The sequence below is a fragment of the Urocampus carinirostris genome, chromosome 8, assembly GCF_059441175.1.
Source record: "Urocampus carinirostris isolate Australia breed hairy pipefish chromosome 8, RoL_Ucar_1.0, whole genome shotgun sequence".
Taxonomy (NCBI): Eukaryota; Metazoa; Chordata; class Actinopteri; order Syngnathiformes; family Syngnathidae; genus Urocampus; species Urocampus carinirostris.
Genome location: NC_142356.1, coordinates 7,104,071 through 7,128,037, shown reverse-complemented (window position 1 = coordinate 7,128,037; position 23,967 = coordinate 7,104,071). Strand labels below are relative to the sequence as shown.

Here is a 23,967-nt window from a genome sequence, read left to right as displayed (position 1 = left end):
TTCTTTCTTTCTTTCTTTCTTTCTTTCTTTCTTTCTTTCTTTCTTTCTTTCTTTCTTTCTTTCTTTCTTTCTTTCTTTCTTTCTTTCTTTCTTTCTTTCTTTCTTTCTTTCTTTCTTTCTTTCTTTCTTTCTTTCTTTCTCTTCAATCTACGAGCTAATATGAGTCTAACTACCCCGGTTAAATGGTATCCCTATAATCTCGCGAGCTCTCCGAAATCCCGTCTCTCCGTAACAAGCATGGCGGCGCTGTATGAGGGCTACACGTTGTGTGCACTCGTCCCATCTCCGAATTTAACAAGCTCTGGAATTCAGGGCATCGAACCGGAGAGAGACAGCGACCATGTCATTGTCACGGACGCTTTAAGATGTGTTACTATTTACAAGGTAAGTTTAAACGTTTTCGGGGAGCAGCTAACAATAAATAGCTAGCCACTAGCTAGCTAGCTGCAGTATATCGTTTGGAAAGTAATTTCGTATTTCTTTCATTTTTACAAATATTATTTTCCTTTTGATAACTCTATTATTTTATTTTTTTCAAACTAACTGTTATAGAAAATGTTATTGTTATACCTCTGTTGTATGTAAAGACCTTGTTTTTGTAGTACTGTACTATCGTATTTTGTCTTTTTACGTATTTTTCTTATTTTGGATTTGCAGGGAAATCATATTCTTGTTGGTCTAAGTTCGATGCAAATTTAATAAAAGAAATATCTAGCTTTTGAAATTCCACAATCCTCCTTCGATTTACCGATTTAATGTGCAATATACATCTTTTAAGAGTTGTTTTAAGTCTCATAATGCAGGTTTTTTTTTTTATCACAAGGAGTCTCAAAGGGCTGCACAGACCACATACTATTGCAAACTACTGACTACACCATCCCCTGATCTAAAACCTACATGAGAGCAAGGAAAAACTTAAAACCTCAACATGAGGGGTAAAAAAAGAAACCTTGAGAAAGTCGTTAGCTGGTATCTACTTGCATTGTTAGGAATTATTATATTTAAATGTATTGTTTACCAAATTGTTCGAATTAGTTATCTGACTCCATTAGCCAAACACCTCCTAACAATGCATGCTCGTTTCCTTTTGGGAAAAGATGGACAAGATTAGCCGACATTTTCACACAGGGGGCAGATTTATTTTCTCAAAGTAAAGTGAATTCCATCGAATTAGCCGAATTATTGTCACTCTTCGACGAGCCTCCTTTCTCGATTGTCCCTCTCGTTCTCCGATCTTCTGAAGTTCTTCTTCTGCCCACGCCTTTCTCCCAAGCCGACGTGCCGGCTCCTCCCATGGGGCGGCCAGAGACTCCCCACGTGGGCTCCACCTCGTCTCCTCGATGTCTGAAAAAATGACACCAAGCGTTTCCACGTCATCTGGGCTTTGTTCTCCAAACATCGCCTGCCATCTGCGTCAGAATTCTGTTATCAAAATTCCCCAGCCAAAACACTCCGTACTTGGAACGGCGCGACCTGAAGCTCACTCAGTGAAAATCTTCATTGCACTCGATAAATGTAAATTGTATTTAATCGTATAAAGTATAAAATCCTTCAGCGTATACTCGTTAGCATCCACCCAGAGAGAAATGATTTATTTTTGAACTTTTTAAGGACATCTCTAACTACGCACTCCAACTTTAATGCAGAATTCTTTTTAGCATGAAATTATAGTCAAAGAACACTCTCAATGCACTTGTTTTAGGGTATTGGATGACATTATCTAAGATTGGTTAATATTGTTTTAATTATTATTTTTTATTTCACTTTTATGACCAGTCCTGTACGAGATTGATAAACCTATTATCAGTCGGAAAAAAATGTACTTTTATGCGCGCTGGTAGGATTTCAGAATCAACCTTCATCTATTTTCATATCAGTCACCTAAAAATCCAGCACTTCATCCAAAATTCAAGCACTTTTCAATCGTTGAAAACACAACAATAATATTCAAGGATTTCAAGCACCTGCAAGAACCCTGAAAGGTGGAAAAAATTTTTTTTAATTAGGTCTATTTCAATGTATAATGTGACCTGGAAAATAGTTCTGTAGTTCATATGTATCTAATAACAAATAAGGTGTATTTGATCGCATCCAAGGTCACAGATAAAAGAAAATTAATTAAACCAATTAAAACAATAATGGTGGTCTGAGCAGCCTTATGGGACTTGTTGCGACTGAGGGGTATACAATTATACCCTTTACTAGAAGTTTAAGCAGCTAAAAGATATGCCCTCCATGCCAACCAAGCAAGGAGAGGGGGATGGGAGTATGTGCTGCAGAGGAGGACCATAGAGAACGTGTTGGTATGTCGAGAATCATAATGAGGAGCTAGGCTACTTGGGTTAAAAGTTTAACTGAGAATGTTACATTGGATACAGACAGGGAGCCAATAGAGCTTTACAAATGGAGTCATGAAATGCATGCAAGGAGTCCTTGTGATGATACCAATAGCAAAGTTCTAAAGAAGTTAAAGGAGAGGTTCAAACTGAAGAGAGTTGCAGTAATCCAGGCAAGAATTGACAAGCAGCAGTTCGGGGAGTAAGGGATGAGTGAAGGTGTTCAATTTTACTTCAGTAAAAATATGCAGAACAGAAAGGAAACCGGGGTCTTGAGGATGATTCTCCGACTGAGGAAGGAGGGTAACAGTGATTATCAAGAAGGTGACAAAAATTGAGTTTTGGATAAAGTAGTCTTTACTGTTGAGTTGCATGGGGTTGGAAGAAATCCCTGATATTTGTTTCAACTAAACCGTGAGAATGCAATGAGTAAGAGTAGCAGTGCGGTTTGTTGAAGTAGAGCTGGAGCTGGGTGTCATCTTCGTAATGGTAAAAATGTGAGTTTAATTTCGCTGAAATATATTCCCAAATGGATGAATGTAAGTATGAAAGGGGATGGAACCTTTGGGACAACTGGAAGATATGACGGAGAAGACGGATCTCAATGTTTTTTTGTTTTTTTTGCCAAACTGAGTGACTTAACAGTCTAGTCATGTATTCGAAGCATTTTTTTAAAGCAATTCTTTTTTATACATTCCTATTAAATGTGTATATATATTTTTTTTCTTCTATAAGGTTTCAGATCGTAAGCCACTGGGAAGCTGGACTATGAAGCAAGGCAGCCGTTTGACCTGCCCAACAGTCTACATCATGCTCACTCAAGAATATGTGACAGTAACTGACAAAAAGGTAAACAAGATTACCCCTACCTTCACATTATATATATATATATATATATATATATATATATATATATATATATAATACACAGCAAGTGCTACACGGGGAAGACTGTGTGTGTTCGTAATGGGTGGGCGGTACTGTCTGTGTGTGCGACTGTGATAGGCTGCTGTATGCTGTCAGTCAAACTTTGGGCAAGTCCTCAAGTCAATGCGCCCACCAAAATAAACAAGGGCCCGGCGATCGCTAATTGTTGGCAGCTCGTTACATTAAGAATAAAATATTTTTCACAAACTAGTCTTAAAGATCTCGCCACCATGGCAGTGGGTCTTCACTGTAGAGGAAATATTTGTAATGGAGAGGACCACATTTCAAATAAGAATACAGGACACCCAATTCATGGAGAAATAGGAAATATTATTAGACTATAAGGAAAATAAAGACACCACTTACAAACAATAAAGACTGGACTTTAAAATATGACTTGAACGTGGAAGATGTTCCCCAACACTGCAATGTGGTTTTGTTTTTTGTTGATTTGTTTTATTTCCCTCCCCCCTCTTTGTTTATTGTGTGTTCAAGAAAGAGAAAAAAAGCACAATAATTAAGTTACAAAAAAAAAAAAAGAAATAGTCTATTAAATTGGACACAAAAGTAAGTCAGAAAAGCACAAAGAGATGCTGATCACCAGCCGATGCCCCTTGAATTATTATTGGGTTCCAGAAGCGACTGGGGCAGCGTCAGGGATCAGACTAGACTCACGGTGTTGCTTACCTAACCACTCTCCTCAGCGGACCCTGTATCTTGGCTACGCCAGGTCCATTACCTCTTATACAGATTACCTGGAGCAACAACTTGTGGGAAACCTATACATTCAGGGCGTTTTTCCCCAATTAGAGTTAAGATCTGGCTCAATTCGAGGACATCCGATGCTAGCGCGCAGTTAGACAGCTGCTCTTTAAATTGCTTTCTTACACTTGATTGTTCTCAGCTCAGGGATGCTGCTGGAAAAGTGAATTTCCCTTCGGGGATGAATAAAGTATCTATCTATCTATCTAAAATGGAGAAGCCTCCAATTTTGTTTTACTTTTGTATAATGACAATTTAAAGATTCACTCGACTGCAATTATGGGTTGTGCATCATTATTTCTAGATCTATAATTATTTTGTTACAGTCGTATATTCTCAGTCGGTAATAACGTCATCTCAAGGAGAGTTAAACCCTTGGAGGCTTCTAATAAAGATTCTCACTCCGCGGGTGGGTTTGGTCCCCATTAACCGCGAAAAGCGCGGGATCTCTGTATAGGTAAAATGTAATGATGGATAGATACATAGATACTTTTTTCATCCCCGCAGGGAAATTCACAATAACTCATTTTGAACTCTTTTAAATATCAGGTCATCAGAATCTGGAAGGAAGAGGATGTTTTCCTGGATAAGACATTTAAAGCTACTGTAAGTATGACAGCACAACTATAAAGTGTCAAATTTACCAGGCTCATATTTAATTGTGTAAATCACAGCTATATATTGACATAATTTGGCGTTTTGCTCAGGTGTCGTCAGACGTCTGGAGAGTCCACAGTGCGGTTGGAGGAGATCCTGTGGTTTTATTTGAGAGCGGAGCCGTGAGACTTCTTGATGATCTTCTCGCAGATCCTCAACAAACTGTCGAGAAAGTATTGGCTCCAGACGAAAACATCAGGTGATTCATTTATTTTTATTGTTTTGTTTTTTGTTTTTTTTTTTTAGCATTGCAATTTTGGAATTGGGTAACTAGTAATCTGCATTTGCACATTGTGTTGCACAATAATGTTTCAGCAAATTAAATATTGTATAAAGTCGTGCCACACTCGACTTTTTATGTGTTTATTTTCAGGTGGAGCACAAACATAGTGGTAGAAGCCCAGCAGTTTGTCATCTTCACAACAGAAAAGGTATTTTATCTACATAACACAAATAATATTGTTGTTGGTGTTCTTTTCTTTTGTTATTTACAATATTGCTGATGCTATTCTTTGGCTTTTGTTTATTTTCCACAGAAGGGGGACTGTTTCTTGTACCTGCAGAAAATCGACTCCGAGGCACTACAAAAGTACCGGTTGGAGAGCCAAGATTCCGGTCTCTCTCCTCTCAACTTTTCCGTATCCTACAAAAACAAACTCATCCATCTGCTCTACCTGTGTAAGCGTTCATGGTTTTTCAAAATATCCCTTTGAATCATGATATTAAGATGGTGCAGAAAAGTGAGTGACGTTCTACTGTGCTTTGTCAATTCCTTGCCATGCAGATCCAAATGGACACATATACCAGAGTGTGATCTCAGTGTCTGGTTCAGGGGCTGATGAGGGCTCCCCAACCCTTTCACTGCCTCGTAATCTTCTACTAGCGCTTTCGCTGGAAGACCAGTTGAGTGCAGCTTCAGCATTGCTGCTAGATGAAGCCCATCTTGCTGCTGTAGGTGTTCCGCATCCTTCGGTTGGAACTGGTAAAGGTAAGGGTTACTCATCGTGTTACTATCTGCGTGTAGATCATGGAAATTTGTCAAATATGTAAACCTTTGGTCCGCAATTGAAAAACTGCCCAAAAATGGTTGCAAAGACTGGTTTCGTCATCATCCGCCTCTATTCCCGTCAGTTAATTATTCATCAATTGATAAGGAATAAAAAAATGATGTCAGTCACCGGAGGTGTGTCCTGTGTCCGGTTGTAGTTCCTTTTTATGCTTTTCAAAAGTTCTCCAATTGGTTGATAAAGTGGTAAAAGGCAAAATTTCATACAGGCACACAATGAAATAAATCATTTGGCGTGAAACATGACACATATGGAAATCATTAATCTTTTGATTACCATTTAACACTTATGGGTTCAAATCATAATTATACAGCTGGAGGATCTGGTCGCTTCCTGTGAATGAATGCAATGTCTGTCCCGGAGCCCTGGTGTGTGTGCTTTTGTGTGCCATTTAGGAAGTAGGAAAGGTTAGGGGAAAATGGATTTGTGGCAGTCCTCTATAACTGGAAGTGGCCAAATAGGATGAGGCCCCTCTAATTTGTGAATAGTCAGAAGTCCTACATAAAAACTAATACATGCGTAAATGTAGACAACTAATAAACAAGTAAATATATGATAGTTCAATGACATTTTCAACATCAATAAATACAGGAATATTTTTCTAATATTGATTAAATGTTGCCTTTTCACTTTCAGACTTCCTCTGCATCTGGAATATCAATTTCCAGACACTTCAGGCAGGGAAAGAAATGGCCGGTAAAATCTTTGGACAGGTAGGTGCATAACGTACTTTTCACAAACTAGTCTTAAAATGAAAGGATAGTGGGATTGTGGACGCGTTCTTAAGGATGGGCTGGGCACCCGTATGATGCGGCAGGGGTAAACCAGTGAAAGCTGTCGGGCCCTGCTGTTGAACAAAAGAGTGTGTTGTGTCACCCTGACCAGAGTGACATGGCCGCTTTCTGGTGTCCCGTTTCATCTGGGGGGACGAAAGCATGACCGACTTGGGTGTTTGGGCAATTGGGTTGGCCATGGGTCAAAAATTTTTGTGTGGGTTTTTTTTTTTATTTTGCTATTTATTTCCCTTTTATTTTCTTTGTTATTGTATGTGTTTGTCTTGCTGTCGGTCATCCCTCTTAAGGGGTATGACCAAGGTAGATAGATAGATGGTCTTAAAATAAGTCCACATTTGACCAAGGAGTTAGGCTAGTTTAAACAAGCACCTTATTAGTCGTAGTCACTACAAAGCTTCTTATTCTCTCAAGTTTTGTATTGATTCACCTTTCTCTTTCTATTTAAGCTATGGTGCTATTCCAACAAGTTATTCATTCCGCATGGCAAAACCCTATCTGTCATTCCGTACGGATGCACCAAATCTTCACTTGCATCTGCTTTGGGAAAACAAAAACAGTCAGTGAAGGAAGGTAAGATGTTGTAATGGGATAAATAGAAACTTGCATTGCAAGATTGCAACATGGCAGTGCCACAAACTTGATCGGCTTCTCTATTTTATTTTGACAGAATCTAGACCTCTAGTGTCGGTGCCTACTTGGAACAACATCTTGCATGGAGAGAGAGCTCAACCCTCAAGAACAATGGAGACTAGGAAGTTGGTATGTTATCTCTTAATTTTCAAAGGATGATTCAGTTATCAATCTGATCCTCGTTGGTCATCTATCTCCCTAGAGAACCACACGGAAGAGTCAACCAGCCCCCAGTTTAACAGTTGAGCAAGTTCTGGAGCTCATCAAGGTAATGCTTTTTGTCATTCTGTTGTCTGTACCTCGGAGATGTTCAAATATTTAAAGGGAAATTTAGCCTATGATCTTAGTGAGACTGGACAATATGACGATATCAGATTGATATGACAATTAATGAGAAACATGATCTTTAATTGTTTATTTTTTCAAGCCTGTTGTGTGAAGTTTCCATCCGTGATTCATTCTTTTGAATCCTCCTTTTTGGGCGGGCTTTTTTATGCATTTATTTTCTTTGAATCTTTGAATTTAATGTAGTTGTGACAGAGCAGCTCCATATTACTAGTGGTCATAGTGCACACACACTTGGCACTTTCAGGCTAATTCCGTCATTTCTACAACATTTATATCTAAAGCAAGACCACCAAAACTTTATCACCTCTTCCCTTATTTTTGTAGAGCAACCGAGTTTCCGATCGTAGTAGTTTTTAGTTGCTCATTGACATCCATACGAGAGGCAGCAGCTGGTTAACAGGGTTTGCACTACAAATGCTCAAATTTCGGGTGAAGCGCTTTAAATGCTTGAAATTGTTGCCTGCTTTGGTGGCTTGTCATTATGGCATTCACATGTAAAGCTTCACACAAGCTTCATCATCAAATTCAACATAAAAACGTTCTTTCGATCGGTGTTGGATCTTTTTTCTTTGAAGGTATTGGAAAAATTGGCCTTGAACATGCCTGAAAAGTGCTTGAATTTGGCCATGAAAAAGGTGTACTGTAACAAGATCCGGAAGCCATATATTATAATAATTTATTATTATAATAATAATTTCCTTTGTATTGTCATTCTTTGTAACAATGTACACAGAACGAAATGTCGATACACCTGACCCGTTGTAGCGAGCCGATGCAGCCGCAGCCAACAGAGGGCGCCGCCATTTTACCAATGTTATAAGTCTTAGGTATGTGAGCAGAGCCTGTGGATCGCTAACCCATCATTTATTAATTTTGCTACAGACTGGTACAGTTCAGGAAGTGCAAACGGAAGTGGATGGTTTTATCTCCAGAACCGACATCCAGGACCTGACTCAGTCAGTGGGACAATTGGCATCTTCTCTGGTGGCACGAAGCATGGCCGATCCTCATTTCTATTTGTCAGCCACGTTGGCTCAGCTTGTACGGACCCGAGGCCTCTGCCACAGGTTCCCAATTTCCTCCTTTTATCACTGCATTAGAAAATGATTCCAGCTCTCACCAGTGAACTCAACCCTGTTTTTGCTTTACAGCATGTGTCCTGACCTTGTGCAGTTGGCCCTGGAACAGAAGGATTACTTCCTCTGTCAGCTCTGTTTACAGTTCTTCCCTGACATCCCGGAAGTTGTCACTTGCACCTGCCTGAAGGTTTTTATTAGGTGCGATTCGAATGTTAAGCACGGGCTTGCCGCGAATCCTTAAACTCTGAAAGGGATTGAATTCATTATTCTAAAAAATAAGGCCTTAATTGGCATTAAACTGTCTTAAATCCAATATTCAAAAGTCTTGATGATGTGAACACATTATTAAGATTTATATTTGTTTGAACTAAAAATATTTAGTTATCTATCATGATAAAAAATATATGGAGAATATAAAAATAAAAACGCTTTGTAAATGTAGCAGAAGGTTTTTTTTTGGAATTGGTAGTTATCTGCCAGTTATGCCTAAGGATCCAAAACGTAGTGTAAACCTCCTTTTTATTTCATGTTTTCCATGACTAAAACTTTGGAGAGTGCTAGGTTTTTCAGATGGAAAGTTTTCAACTGGACCTAAATGTAAATGGTCTGCATTTATAGAGCGCTTTTCAAGTCACTGAAGACATCTTTAAAGCGCTTTACAATGTGCTTCACACTTCTTGCCCAAGGACACTTCGACATATAACACGGAGGTGCCGGGAATCGAACCTGCAACCTCTTGATCCAAAGACGCGCGCTTTAGCTCCTGAAGAAACATTTGTTTGTGGCGGCAGTAGCTAAGGAGATAAAGCGCGCGTCTTTGGATCAAGAGGTTGCAGGTTGGATTCCCGGGTCCTCTGTGTTATGTCGAGGGGCGAGACACTGAATCTCTAATGCCCCCGATAAGCAGGTAGTTGCCTTCAATGGCTTATGCTGCTATCAGTGTGTGAATGGGTAAGTGTGAAGCACATTGTAAAGCTCTTTTGGGAGGTCTTCAGTGACTTGAAAAGCGCTCTATAAATGCAGACCATTTATATTTACATTCATTTAAAATTGCGTCTAATTCATTTTTTTTCCAATTGTGGGTTTATTTTGTCGACTTATTCTTAACTTTGATTTCAAAACAGAGTTTTTCAATGCAAATTATCAAATCTCATGCTTAAGAATGAGATTAGTTTACTAGTATATTTGATAAAAGTTTTTATTGGTAAAAAAAAATGCATTTGCATATTTTGAGGGCTTCAGCACTCAAAGGCCCCGCATGTGATGGTTGCTGAGTTCTGTCATTCAGGCATTTTCCACTGTGTCCTTCTCTAGCCACACGCAATGTAAGTGGAAGGGGAGTCACAAATATGTAGTCCTACAACTTCTATAAAAAATATATTCTAATGAGGAGCATAAATGCTTCGAATCATTCTCAGGCAGTGGACTCCAACCTTTTTCAAGCTGAGAGCTACTTTTTGTTAGTGTTAGCACAAAGAACACCACGTTTTTAACACATTTCTCATGCGTTAAAATCTCTCACCTTTTGAGAGGAATTTACCGTTTTGACGTCAAAAGGGTGACCGACGTGAATTGTGTAGATCCATGGAAAAAATCTTAACCCAGTTGTTAGCCGGTTCAGGAGCAAACTAGCTGTAGAGAATAAATCACTGCAGTAACTGAGCCAAGCTCAATTCAACCTGCTTTCATGCGAGCGACTTGAGGCTTTATGCTACCAAGATAGTAAATTCATTAATATTTTGTTGGGTTGTACAGTAGACCAAAATATATCCCCTTCGCACCCTTTTTAACCACCGACTCATTTTCGTGCCTGATTTTCAAAAAGGTGACTTATACTGTTATTACTATATTGTTACTAGGATAATTCTTGGAAGTTGGGTTAAATAGACTGTCAACCACTTAAAAAATAAATGTAATTAAAAAAAAAATCACACTGACCCATTACTGGTGGGCTAATTTTTAGAACAGCTGTCCTTAGGGGCCACCATCCCTAATAAATGCTCTCTGTTCCAGTATGCCAGACAGCGACGAAGAGAAAGTGAACCTGGAACCCGACAGCGTTTCCTTCATGCAAACTCTGACCTCAAAGGTGCTACCCCCGGATAGTTCGCAGAATGGTTTTGACGCCACATCCGGTTTGGAAGACCACTCGGATATTACGAATACGGACAAGGAAAATCAATTGCCGCCGACGGAGCAAAGCTGCCCTGTTGGTCTACAGAGGGCTGTGTTGCTGTATCCTTTTGTTCACGAAAAAAACTGAAAAAATGTATGTTGCTTAATCTTCAGGGTCCGCACGGGTGCTTGAAATCTTGAAAAGGCTGGAATTTTAGTGTTGTGTTTTCAGTGTCAGGAAAATGCTCAACAGTCTTACTTTTTGGACCACGCTTTTAAAGGAAGAACATTTTTTAAAAAGCATAAAAATGTCGCCGATTGACTCCAGTCCTCTGTATCGAGTTGTCAAGTGAAGCGTTACTGCCCCTCATTGTCGCATCCAAGAGGACACGTTTATCAGACTGGTCAGGGAAATTTCGGCTTTTTTTCTAGAAGTGGCTCTTCTGGCTCGGCTCAGTAACAATAGGCTTTTGGCTTCCGAACGGCTCCTCAGATTTATATTTTGTGATAAATTATCAATGATAATAAAATATAATGCACCATTTTTTTTTGTAATTAGTAATGTCATATGTTTTGCAGGGGAAAACGCATGAAATATGAATTAAAATATTCACAGCTCTCCAAAACTGTTTTGTAAAATAAAAGTTTTGATTTTTACACACTGAACAGATTAAGTTGAACAACACCACCAAATCGCTAAAATGCAAAACAATGAAAAATAAATGAATAATATTAACTATTTGGTGCTATAAACAAATGATAAAATTCAAAAAATATTTACAATTCTTACTAATTTAGACAGAGATCCTCAGAAAAATAAAAATCATTCTAAATCCAAATAAGTAAATCTTAAGAAAACGAATTGAAAGATTTGAATGCATTCTGTTTCGGAGCGATCAATATCATTAAAATGAGTCCAAAATGGCTCCCTTTTCTGCTTTTTATACATGCAGTATCTTCTTTCTTTGTGGTCTTCTGTATCGAAATTCCTTCTTACCCAACACCTATCGAACCCTTTCCGTGTTTGTCAACAAGTGTGACGTAGGGCAATTTGTGCATGGATTGTTGAAGCAGAATGGCAGAATTCATGTCAGTTTACAGCAGCCCATTGTCATAAAAATATCTTAGATCATTGATGGGAGCATCTCAAAATAGCACAAAGTGTGTGCTAGCAGCAAGATAGTGACTTTAATCTATTCATCAAAGCCAACAATAAAGTGTTGGAAAGTAGTGGAAAAAATCAAGAAATGTCTTTAAAAGTGCTTGGTTTTGGCCGTGAAAAAAGTGTACGAACCCTGTGTTTTTGTTCAATCCTGGAAATTACAAATTGTATGAAAACGATCTTGACTGTAGCCGTGAAGAAACGAGGTCTTACAGACGGCGTACAGCGATGACCTCCTTCTCCCGCATCTGAAGGATCTTTCATTCCAACAAGTTTTCGTGAGTTCTCTCTACTTTTCGGTTATGTTTGGGACAGCAGAGGACGTGAGGGAAAATGTTTCTGTAGAGTGTTTGTTGGCTGTTAAAACGATGACTCTTTTTGTTATTGAAGATTTTCCTCCAGTACCTGCACTTCCTCTACCAAATATACAGCCAAGATGTTCTTCCTCAGAGTAACAGCTACAGATCACCCAGTGTGGCACAGGTCTGTAACAATTTTGGCTCTAATGTATAAGTTCCGGACTGCAGGGCCGCTACTTTTTTCTGCATTTTAGACCCTGCGTTTTATTTTTCGTCATTTTTTTTTTCTCCCTGAAAAAAAAATTTGCGAGGGCCCATGCCAGGTGATGACACGATGTGATTTCTGCCAAGTGCTCTGAATGTCAAAGCCAAGAAATTTAATGAAGCCCACAAAAACTGGCAGTAACTATGACTCGTCATCTAATTAGTGATGTGCATTAACAGATTAGTTTCCCACTGCCCTTATGGAATTAGGATCGCGATCTTGGAGTCAGTAGAAGAATGGCTAGTACAGATAGTAAGACACTACTTTGCAGCTGTCGGTCTTAATCAACTTGAGAAACAAAGAGGGAAATACATTCTTATAGGAGGAAGAAAGAAAAGACTGGAAGAGGGAGGAAAACACAAAGAAATTGAGTTAAAAAAATACAAAGAGCGAATAGAAGTAAAAGAGAGAAGAGACAGAAAAGGAGTGAAAAAAGAGAAAGGAAAACATTGAAGGAGAGAAAAAAGGGAGAACAGAGAGAGACAGAAATGGAGACAAAGAGGTTGAGCCACAACAAGAGTGACAAAGACTGAGAGAGTAAATACTGCTCCATTGCTTTGGAGCTGGCAACTAACTGCCTTTATTTCAATTTGCAACTCCTATTCCGCCCGCTGTTTTTTCTCTTGCGCTTCTCTGAGCCTCTCGGCCCGGATTCCATCTGTCGGCGGGCCCGAAGTGGCCTATCGGCTACCCGTTGGACACCTATGACTCGGGTTTTGTTTCCTCTCGTAGCTAATGGACTGGGTCTGCCTGTTGTTGGATGCCCATTTCACAGTCCTGGTCATGAGTCCAGAAGCCAAAAGTCTTCTGCTCCACCTACACAAATATATCAAGTGTCAGGTACGTCCTGCTCGTTTCTTTGACTTTTCGATCCGAAAATGGAATTTGAAAATAGATTACGGTCGGTCGGATCCCTTTAAGCACATGGGTGGTGTGTCTCGGGCAACTACAGCCTGGCGGCACCCATCCCTCTCCGCTCGCAAAAAAACCCAGGATTTGTGTTTGTTCAGGTGAGACTGGTTTCGGAACTGGGGAAACTGGAGGGAGGTCTGCTGGAGCTCCAACATATGAAGACGAAAAGGGAAGTCGGGCAGTATTCTATTGAGATCATCGAGCTTTTTTGAGTTTTACAAAAATGTTTTTTCCCCAAAAAATAAATTAAAAAAATCAATGTGTTGGTTTGAAGATTTTTAATAAAACAAGTGGTTTTACGCCCCAGTGTTTTTTATGGAGTGACCCCTAGTGGTATAAAAATATTTTGTTAGTGTAAATAAAACACCGCTGAACCTTGCATGTGATAGTTGCCTAGTCCTGTGACTAGGGCATCTTTGATTCTAATCCACTGCTTTCTTCTCTAGCCACTCATATTAGCCACTTGGTCACACGTCGGGGCTCAAGCTGCTATTGTTATAAATATATATATATATATGTATACATTTTTTATTATGTTGAATAAACAACTTGCTGCACCTATTAAAATCAGGGTTTCTTGTTTTTTTCTATCCTTTCCTTTTTATCTTTCATTCCATCTTTCTTGGTTATCTTTTCTTTGTTTCCTTCTCTCACTCCCTCTTTTTTTTATATTAAAAAAACATTTTTGCTAAACCCATCAAAGTTAGGGTTATTCTCGATTCTCTCCTTTTTATTTGATCTCTCCTCGCTTTCTTCTACTTTTTTCTATTCTTTCCCTTACTTTTATCTTTCATTCCATCTTTCTTCGTTTCCTTTTTCTTTGTTTCCATCACTTACCTTTTCTCACTCCCTCTTTTGTTTAATGTCAAAGAAACATTTTTGCTAAACCCATCAAAATCAGGGTTTCTTGTTTTTTTTTCTATTCATTCTATCTTTCTTGGTTTTCTGTTTCCATCACTTTCTTTTTTTTTTTGCTAAACCCATCAAAATCCGGGTTACTTTTTGATTTATCTTTTCTTTCCCTTATTCTTGATTCTCTCCTTTTTTCTTTTATCTCTCCTCGCTTTCTTTTTTTTCCCCTACTCTACTCCATGTATTTTGTTTATTTCTTCTATTACATTTTTTGTGTCAGTTTTTTCATCTATTATCTGTGTTACGGTGATATACTGGGTCAATCAAACTAGAGACATTTCCATCCAATGCAAATTACACATGAGGAGGCTGGAGTTGAACCCTGCCTGTTTGTACCGTGTAGCTGCACACCAAACACCCCGCCACCATATTCTTGCACAACAGTGTTAAATGAATACACTGGTTCTTTTCGTTCCTCAATTTACACATTTTGATTGATGATGGTCAATACTATTCAATCAACTGGTCTGAGATACTTTTTTCCATAATATATAACGATGACGTTGTCAGCAGGATTCGAACCTGCGCGGGGAGACCCCAATGGATTTCTAGTCCATCGCCTTAACCACTCGGCCACGACAACTGTGATGTTCCTGATGAATACACCTAGACTCCTGCTACTTCAACGGCTGTTTCCCCTCATTTCATTCTTAGATTCTTTTTCTCGCTTTATTCTTTATTCCCTTTTCTTAAGATTTTTTTTCTTTTTCTGTCATTTCCACATTGACTTTCAGTTCTTTCATTTTTTCCTGCTTTATTCTTTATCCCCTTTTTTTCTTTTTCTGTCTTTTCCCCATTGACTTTCATTTTTTTTCCTGCTTTATTCTTTATCCCCTTTTCTTTTGATTTTTTCCTTTTCTGTCTTTTCCCCAGTGACTTTCATTTCTCTCATTTTTTCCTTCTTTATTTTATATCCCCTTTTCTTTTGATTCTTTTTTTCTTTCTTTTTCTGTCTTCCCCATTGACTTGCATTTCTTTCATTTTTTTCCTGCTTTATTCTTTATCCCCTTTTTTTCTTTTTCTGTCTTTTCCCCATTGACTTTCATTTCTTTCATTTTTTCCTGCTTTATTCTTTATCCCCTTTTCTTTTGATTTTTTTCCTTTTCTGTCTTTTCCCCTTTGACTTTCATTTCTTTCATTTTTTTACTGCTTTATTCTTTATCTCCTTTTCTTTTGATTTTTCTCTTTTTCTTGTCTTTTCCCCATTGGCTTTCATTTTCTGTTTATCCCTTTATTCATTTCTTCTTTTTCTTTTCCCCTTTCTCCATTTTTTATTCTTATTCCTTTGTCTCGCTCCCTTTCTTCTTTCTTTTTTGGTGGTCCTGGATTTGGCCACCGTGAACCTTGAATTCACGATGCGGGAGGTAGTAAGTGTATTTGAGGCGAGTCATTTTCCCGGAGTTGTTCCGGGCACCCAGCAACAATATTGATTAAAAGTGGCCTAGGCCTCACCCACAGGGTTTCTGTAAATTAAGGAGAGTTGGAATGAAGCTTTGCGCGGAACGGGAATAAAATGGCCGACCAAAGTGCCCAGGCTTGGGGCCTGGGCACCCAAGAGCCCGCGGTTCTCTCCGTCCCTGTTGTCTGGATGAGAACAACCGCCGATGGTCCCATGAAAAGAATTCCCGATCATTTAAATAAGTTGATTATCTTCAAACTGGGTTTACCGATCAGTACTGTTAACCTGTGACTGAATTTCTTATCCCCCCCACCTTGCTCACACCGCAATTGCTTGTGTCAACAAAGTGCTTTATTCTTTCGTTTGATTGATTTTTCCATGTCATGTAAATAAAACAGATAATGATTAGATGGACGTTTAAAGTATTGCTTTCATCATAATAAAATATATTAGCAAAAATGTGAACAGACCGAACAAAGGTACCTACTCCCGTAACAACAACACAGTGTAGCAATTCTACATGTCGACACCGGAGGGCCACGGTTGAAGTCGTCAAGTTGTACACCATAACGGCTAAACCTTAACATAATGCTAGCGTTGTCGGCAGGATTCGAACCTGCGCGGGGAGACCCCAATGGATTTCTAGTCCATCGCCTTAACCACTCGGCCACGACAACTTACATACAGTGCCTCCACCGTCCTCAGTATGTACTCCCTGTCATATTCCCTGCTTTCTTTTTGTCTCATCTCATTAGCTGCACCGCTTATCCTCAGTAGGGTCGCGGGGGTGCTGGAGCCCATCCCAGCAATCATCGGGCAGTGGGCAGGGGACTCCCTGAACTGGTTGCCAGCCAATCGCAGGGCACACAGGGACAGACGTATTATTCATTATTTAGTTCTTTTTTTTCTTCTTTTACTTTTAATTTGTGTTTTGGGGCGGCAGTAGCTCAGGAGGTAGAGCGCTCGTCTTAGGATCAAGGGATCCCAGTTCGAATCCCGGCTCGTCCGTGTTACATGTCGAAGCGTCCTTGGGTAAGACACTGAACCCCTAATACCCCCAATAAGCAGGTTAGAGCCTTACATGGCTGCAAGGCCGCTATTGGGAAATGTGAAGCACACTGTAAAGCGCTTTGGGAAGTCTTGACTTGAAAAGCGCTATATAAATGCATTTCATTTTTTCTTTTTCTATTTTCTTTTAAAATATTCCTAACCCTAACCCTTCTCTCTTTCATTCTTTCTCTCTTTCTTGCTCTTTCCTTTCTCTCTCTGTTGTTTGTTCCTGTTAGTTCTTGTTTGTTCCTTTTAGTTCCTGTTAGCATACCTCGACTTGTACGTTTTTGCCATACAAAGTACGTTTTTTATGCATGCATGCAGTACGACGTGCAAGGAAATCTGTATGGAAAAACGCAAATTTGGCAATAGCATGCATCTGCCGCCTGTGGATTTCCCATCATGCATCATTCCGAAAAAAAAATTAGTGTATGATTATTTTGTACAGGAAAATACTACAATTTGTACGGGCATGGAGCTGTGGAGGTTGTTAGCCGTTGTTAGCCGTTGTTAGCCGTTGTTAGCCGTTGTTAGCCGTTGTTAGCCGTAAATAAGATTGTTGTTTATTCCATTGTTTGATAATTCACTTTTCAACCAGTAAAGACATCTTTTGACTCGTTTTCCGGTATGAAATTTTTAATGTCACTTCCTTATACATTCTATTCATTGAAGATCCAGTTATTGATATTATGTTTATCAAGGCCTTATTTTGTTCCACAATATATAAAGACAACGTTGTCGGCAGGATTCGAACCTGCGCGGGGAGACCCCAATGGATTTCTAGTCCATCGCCTTAACCACTCGGCCACGACAACTTATACAGTAGAAAGAAGACCATTCAGGATTCAATCCTGCACAAATGCCCTGTTCCTGAAGCATGATTAATTTTGTGCCGATTAACTCCGGTTTGTGTGCAAGACGCGTGCACGATGAATGATCCCCTTATTCTTATATCGCTCAAAACACAGCGCCACCACGAGAAGAATCGATTGCATTCATTCAATCAACTCTCAAAAAGGCGCAACTTGGAGTGCTCATTTGCATTCTCGACCCTTTTATGAACTGGCACGCAAATACGTTGTTGTAGAATAGGGGAGTCACGTGATTCAACATCATTGGCGGTTTATAATAGTCAAGTTACTGAAGAGCTACAGAGATAGTATTTCCGTGATTGTACAGTTAGTGTGGAATTAAAGCAGCCGTTTCAAACAGGTGGCCCGTGAGACAATGCTTGGAGAAGTGCAAGAGAAAAACGAGCTGCAGGTTGAAATTTGTCCACTTGATGTTGCTAAAGCCAGGTGCCTCTCACAAATGCTGTACATGTATTTCTCTCTCTTTCTCTCTCTCTCTCCTTTTTCTCTTTCTTTGTTTCTTTTGTCTCTTCCTTCCTTCTTTTTGCTCTCTCTCTCGTTCTTTCCCCCCTCCTCTTTCTATTTCTCTTTGGATTTTGTTCTTTCTCCCTCTTATTTTCCTCTTCTCTCACTATTTCTCTTTTTATCGCTTTTGTTTCTCACACACTTTCTCTCCTTTCTATCTTTCTTTGTCCCACCCTCTCTTCTTTTTCTCTAGTTTTTTCTCCCTCTCTTTCTCTTATTTCTTTCTCTCTAATCTACTAGTCCAACCCCCAAGAGAATATCTGTTCTATCGTGTGGCCCCCCAAGTTAAAATAGGTTTGACACCCCTGAATTAAAGTCATATGATTTTTTTTTTTAAGAACGCTCCAAAACGTAACGATAGATACAACTACGGGCGTAACCAGCCCGTTTTGGAGGGTGTTAAAGCACCCCCAAATTCACCCCAAGAATTTTAAAAACTATTCATCTAAAAAAGGCTTAAATACAATGAAAAACAAAAGCTGACATATAAAAAACGTCAACATTGTTTGGCCCTTAATCGCAAGGGGTCTCAAAGGGCTGCAAAGACAACAGACTATTATGACACCATCCCCTGACCTGGAACCAACATGAGGGCAAGGAAAAACTCAAAAACCTCAACATGAGGAAAATGAAGAAACCTAGAGAAGGGCTACGATAAATTCTAGACCCGTTTTTTTATCCTGACCATGTATACTCTCTTCTGCTGTCTTACGACTCGTCTCTGACCCCGACCACGTTTTTGCTGTCCTGCCCCGGCTACTGACCTGTTTTCTGTTCCCGACACCACCGTCGCTCGCCAAAAACCACCCTGCCACCGTCTTTTAGGCACAAGAGTGTTAAATTAACGCAGGTTCTTTCTGTCCTCAATTGACACGTTGTAATTAATGACAGTCAATACTATTCATGGGATATCTTGTTACACAATATATAAATGTAACGTTGTCGGCAGGATTCGAACCTGCGCGGGGAGACCCCAAAGGATTTCTAGTCCATCGCCTTAACCACTCGGCCACGACAACTGTGTACAGAGAGACTTCGCTACTTCTCTGTTCGACGTATGCAGCCTCAGAGCTTCGCGGTCCGTACTGTTTTTTTTTTTTAAGGTGGTTTTGGCCCCCATTAACCGCGATAACCAAGGTCTTACTGTAAACGCCCAATTGGGCTTACTTCAACGGCTGTTTTCTCTATTTTTATCTTTATTTTTTTTTAGTTTTTTTTCTTGCTTTATCTTTTATCTCCATTTCTTTTCATTTTTTTTCTTTTTCTGTCTTTTTCCCCATTGACTTTCATTTCTTTCATTTTTTTCCTGCTTTATTCTTTATCACCTGTTGTTAGTCCGTCTGCGAACCTCAGTTTACACTAGGCAAGCCTTTTTTCGACCCTGACTCCCACCTGTTTTTTGGCTCCTGTCTGTCCCCCGGCTTCGATCCGTTTTTGATCCTGACCACGTCTACTCTCCTCTCCTGGCTTACGACTCATTTCTGACCCCGACCACGTTTTTGCTCTCCTGCCCCGGCTACTGACCCGTTTTTCCGTTCCCGACACGCCCATCGCTCGCCACGGAAGTCCCACTTCCGCGTTCAGGGCGACCTGCTTCCCGCGCCCAGCGATCACCGGATCGTGGGGGCAACCCTTTCCTCTCTTCCAATAAAACTGAGAGAAACGTAATGCAAGTTGTTCCTGTCTCCGTTCTGGTCCTGACAGAAATAGACCCGGAGGCCTTCACAAAAAATCCTGAAGGCCGAGTCTTATAACATCAGTCTTTGAGAAAGCTTCTGGGTTAAGCAATTAGATTCCGTCTGAAAGTTAGCTAGCAGGCGTTGAGAAATGTCATCGGTTTCACAAACTAAGATTGGCTTGGGAGTGGTGATACACCAAAGCCATCAAGCTGACAGACATTAAACTTGAAAAATTTTAGCAATGCAAGGGAATATATATTGTGTTGATTTAATAGCGAAAACTAGGATAACTCCAAAGCGAGCAAGCCTTTTGCAAGCAGGAAAAGTTTTTGTCCACCACTTTCAGCCTACAGGTAAGATATTAAGCCTTAGCCCAAATTCGATATGAATTCTGGACCGGGCTTCCAGTGTCGGTGGACCAAGAGAAACGGGTGTGGCCCATATAAGTAGGACAACTCCTAAGTGAGCAAGCCTTTTGCAAGCAGGAAAAGGTTTTGTCCACCACTTTCAGCCTACAGGTAAATATTAAGCCTTAGCCCAAGTCCGATTTGAATTCTGGGCCGGGCTTCCAGTGTCGGTGGACCAAGAGAAACGGGTGTGGCCCATATAAGTAGGACAACTCCTAAGTGATTAAGCCTTTTGCAAGCAGGAAAAGGTTTTGTCCACCACTTTCAGCCTACAGGTAAATATTAAGCCTTAGCCCAAGTCCGATTTGAATTCTGGGCCGGGTTTCCAGTGTCGGTGGACCAAGAGAAACAGGTGTGGCCCATATAAGTAGGACAACTCCTAAGTGAGCAAGCCTTTTGCAAGCAGGAAAAGGTTTTGTCCACCACTTTCAGCCTACAGGTAAGATATTAAGCCTTAGCCCAAGTCCAATATGTATTCTGGACCAGGCTTCCAGTGTCGGTGGACCAAGAAAAACGGGCGTGGCCCATACCACCTCGCCTCCAAATAAAACAGGAAGTTTGACTTCCAAAAGTCGGTTCGCTCGTGAATGACACATCACTCGTTTGGACTGGAGCTGAAAGCTTAGGTAGAAAATCCTCGACCTGCTATTAGTATTAATTGTAGTTCCAGACTACAGTTGTTGATTTTATGGTTATAGAAAATTTATTCAATATTTACTTTACAACCAAACAAAGATATCTTTGGACGTCTTTTCAACCAATGCTGGGGAGTGAAGGATTTTATACATTTCACAATAAGGGATTTTACACGATTGAGTACAAGTTACATTTATTGAGAGCAATGAAGATTTTCACTGAGTGGGCTTCAGGTCACGCTGTCCCAAATGCGGAATGTTTTGGCTGGGGAATTTTGATAACAGGACTCTGACGCAGGACGGCAGGCATTGTTTGGAGAAGTTGCTTTGGTTAATTCCAGACATCGCAGCGCTTTTCTCCGAGATGATGGAGCCCAGGTGGGGGCTTTCCTGCCACGCCCATGGGAGGAGCCGGCACACCAGTTTGCGTGGGCCGAGGAGAAAAGCGGGAAGATCGAGAGAGGAGGCTTGACAGAGACTCGAGCGACACTAATTCGGCCATATTTGATGGAGTTCACTTCGTTAAATTGTTCAAGAAATTAAATCTGCCCCCATGTGAAAATGCTGGTCTCTTGTCCATCTTTTCCATCAAGAAATGAGTGCGCATTGTTAGGTGAATGTAGGTTGTGTTTGGTTAATGGAGTCAGATAACTAATTCGAACAATTTGGTAAACGGTACATTTTGATAGTTAATTCCTAACAATTGTTATAGACAATTTATTCCATATTCGCTTTGCAACCAAACAAAGATATTTTTGGACATCTTTTCAACCAATGCTGGGAAGGTATGATTATTTTTAATATCCCCTTTTCTAAATCATATCAATTGCAGTTACAGTTGTTGACAATGAGGTTATGTTTTCATGTTTTACTTTTCTACGAAATAGAGTTTCAGACGTCTCTTTGAGATCTTTTCAACCACTGTCGGATGGGTGAGATTTATTTTAGACCCTTGAAACTTGACATTTTCAAGTTTTAGACAAACATTTCCGGTGCAGTCTTATTTTATTTTGACGGTCACGGAAATGCGTTTCCGGAACAACCGTTAGCTTGACGCAATTTTGAGGCCTTCTGTGTTTTCAACGGAGGGAGACCCGAGAAGAAAAATGGCGTCGGTCGGCGACCCAAAGCGGGACACCGGCTATTCACTTTAAGCTCGCCCGAAAATACAACCCTCAGACGGCGTAAAACTTTCGAATGTCCCCTTTGACTCCGGTTCTCTAATTTCTTTTTTCGTCGTGGTCTCCCGGCCTCGAAATTGAAGCGGAACAGAAGCGGCGCTCTCCTACAATGAGGAGCAGAAGAGGAAGGCCGCCCAAACTGCCACCCGGGATGAGGGAAGGCTCACCCGGGTCCGTCCGCGGGAGGAGCAGCCGGGGGATGCGGGCGCGCGGGGGACGAGGCCGGACAAGGGGCCGCGGACACCTCGGCGGAGTCGGCGACGCTTGCGTCGCCGGCTCCGCCGAGGTGGACGCGGAAACACCAGGCCGGGATAACTTGAACTGTCCCCGGGGTCGGAAGAAAGTTGGAGCGGGCACTCCGGAGACCTCCCGGGGAAGGGGAACCAGGGCTCGAGGCCGGGGGTCTCGAGGTCCCCGCGGCGGGAGAGGAGGCGGTGTGAGGCGGCCTGCCAATAAGGTGGTGTACGACGACAACAGCGACGAGGAGGATGATAATATAAGCTACCATTCCGAGGAGGACGAACTTTTAAACGAAAACATTTCTTCCGATCTGGAAGAAGAAGAGGAATTTTTGGGGACCGATTCGGATTATTTGGAGGATTTTGCAGAAGAGGAGCATGTGTATGAAGAGGATGATGATGCCAGCTACTGCACGGAGAGCAGCGTGAAGAGCCAAAGCACGATCGGGAGCACCGCAGGTATGCAAAATGTTATTTACGTCTTTATTTTCCAACCAAAACCACGAAAAAAATCAAACTGCATTGTGCAAAATGGAGAATGGTCAGAGAAACAGGCCTTTGTTTACAGCTTTTGCCCCACGCGTGGTTTGTGCACTTTTTCTCTCATCAGCACTTTGTGGAGCCGGGATCACCAACGAGCACCAGGTAGCTCCAATAAAGCACCCGAGTAGCTCGTGGACCGGCTTTAAGCCGAGAAATGCATCCCTGGCGAGATTTGCATCCCCTAGCTACTATAACCACTTTTACCTTGTTTTATCTCACTTTTATATCACTTTTCAGGAATCTAATGGCGAACATATAACCAAGCATCCCTACTTCGTCTTGCATTTGTTGGGAATGTAATACAACTTAAACCATTCCGTCTTTGCATTTGTTGTGAATGTAATCAAACGGTAATGCACACCGTATTTTCCGCACTATAAGGCGCACATAAAATCTGATTTAAAAAAAAAAAGCTGACTATGCGCCTTATAATCCGGTGCGCCTTATATATGGATCAATATTGAATTACAAGGTCTCGCAACTTACGGTAAGCAGCCACCGACTCCATTTTTCGCGTAGAAGAAGTGCGCTGTGCATACTGGGAAATATTAAACAAAGATTCTCTTTTATTTGTGCGTTTGTATAAAGACCCTGAAACGGCTCCTATTAAGAGACACGCTTACAACGCAGAGTTTAAACTCAAGGCGATCAGTCACGCAGTAGAACACGGGAATAGAGCAGCAGCGAGAGAGTTCAATATTAATGAATGGAACACGAGAGTGGCTCGTGCCGGCAGAATTAAGAGTCCCCCTGGGAACTCGCTAACTGAACAATGGTTCCATGGGTGAATTGTGTAAAACCCACTACAATGTTTTACATTTTACAGTTATTATGTTATTGCTTTACTGTTATTCTTTTGCACTTGTTGTTTTTGCACATTACGTGTGTCACTATATTGCGATTGCACTAACGTGTAATTTACCATAACAGTATCAGACGTTTTTTGCGTGTTGACTAAATGGAGGAAAAGTAAAATGTTATTTTTTGCTGTTGTTCAAAGATGTTAAAGATGTGTCACGAAAATGCTTTACCTCAGAGAAAATAATAAAACCGCTGTTTATTCATTTTGGGAGTGAATGGAGTTGTGGAAAGCTTGTTTGTTATCTATTAATAAAGTTTGACTGACCTATCTGACTGTTTTGTTGACATTCCCTTTAGCGCGGCACCATCTAACGGTTGCATAACGTAACTAC

At 40.6% G+C, this 23,967-nt stretch overlaps 2 protein-coding genes and 4 non-coding genes across 9 annotated transcripts in view; 2 read left to right on the top strand and 4 right to left on the bottom strand.

Annotated features, from left to right (window-relative positions):
* Nucleotides 1-195: 195 nt before the first annotated feature.
* nol11 (nucleolar protein 11) lies at nt 196-13,652 on the top strand. Its single transcript, XM_088341472.1, has 18 exons — nt 196-384; nt 3,072-3,185; nt 4,575-4,631; nt 4,733-4,881; nt 5,056-5,113; nt 5,219-5,360; nt 5,467-5,670; nt 6,386-6,462; nt 6,990-7,113; nt 7,211-7,302; nt 7,376-7,441; nt 8,404-8,588; nt 8,673-8,798; nt 10,614-10,835; nt 12,077-12,155; nt 12,268-12,360; nt 13,174-13,281; nt 13,452-13,652. Exons 1-18 carry the CDS (start codon nt 238-240, stop codon nt 13,563-13,565), a joined length of 2,157 nt encoding a protein of 718 aa, XP_088197598.1. The 5' UTR covers nt 196-237; the 3' UTR covers nt 13,566-13,652.
* Nucleotides 13,653-14,766: 1,114 nt separating this feature from the next.
* On the bottom strand, nt 14,767-14,848 carry trnas-aga (transfer RNA serine (anticodon AGA)). Its single transcript has one exon. It is a non-coding gene; the product is annotated as a tRNA-Ser (tRNA).
* Nucleotides 14,849-16,259: 1,411 nt separating this feature from the next.
* trnas-aga (transfer RNA serine (anticodon AGA)) lies at nt 16,260-16,341 on the bottom strand. The gene has a single exon. It is a non-coding gene; the product is annotated as a tRNA-Ser (tRNA).
* A 1,106-nt stretch (nt 16,342-17,447) lies between these two features.
* Nucleotides 17,448-17,529, bottom strand: trnas-aga (transfer RNA serine (anticodon AGA)). Its single transcript has one exon. It is a non-coding gene; the product is annotated as a tRNA-Ser (tRNA).
* A 1,498-nt stretch (nt 17,530-19,027) lies between these two features.
* Nucleotides 19,028-19,109, bottom strand: trnas-aga (transfer RNA serine (anticodon AGA)). The gene has a single exon. It is a non-coding gene; the product is annotated as a tRNA-Ser (tRNA).
* A 2,841-nt stretch (nt 19,110-21,950) lies between these two features.
* LOC148360595 (nucleosome-remodeling factor subunit BPTF-like) overlaps nt 21,951-23,967 on the top strand; it is an 83,246-nt gene continuing 81,229 nt past the window's right edge. For 3 of the 4 annotated variants that reach the window (XM_088341470.1, XM_088341469.1, XM_088341468.1), the window contains exon 1: nt 21,952-22,690. In XM_088341470.1, the coding sequence (XP_088197596.1) occupies nt 22,102-22,690 (589 nt within the window). In that variant the 5' untranslated portion in view covers nt 21,952-22,101. Of the gene's footprint in view, nt 22,691-23,967 lie in introns of all 4 variants that reach the window. The other variant, XM_088341467.1, reaches the window with a different exon arrangement.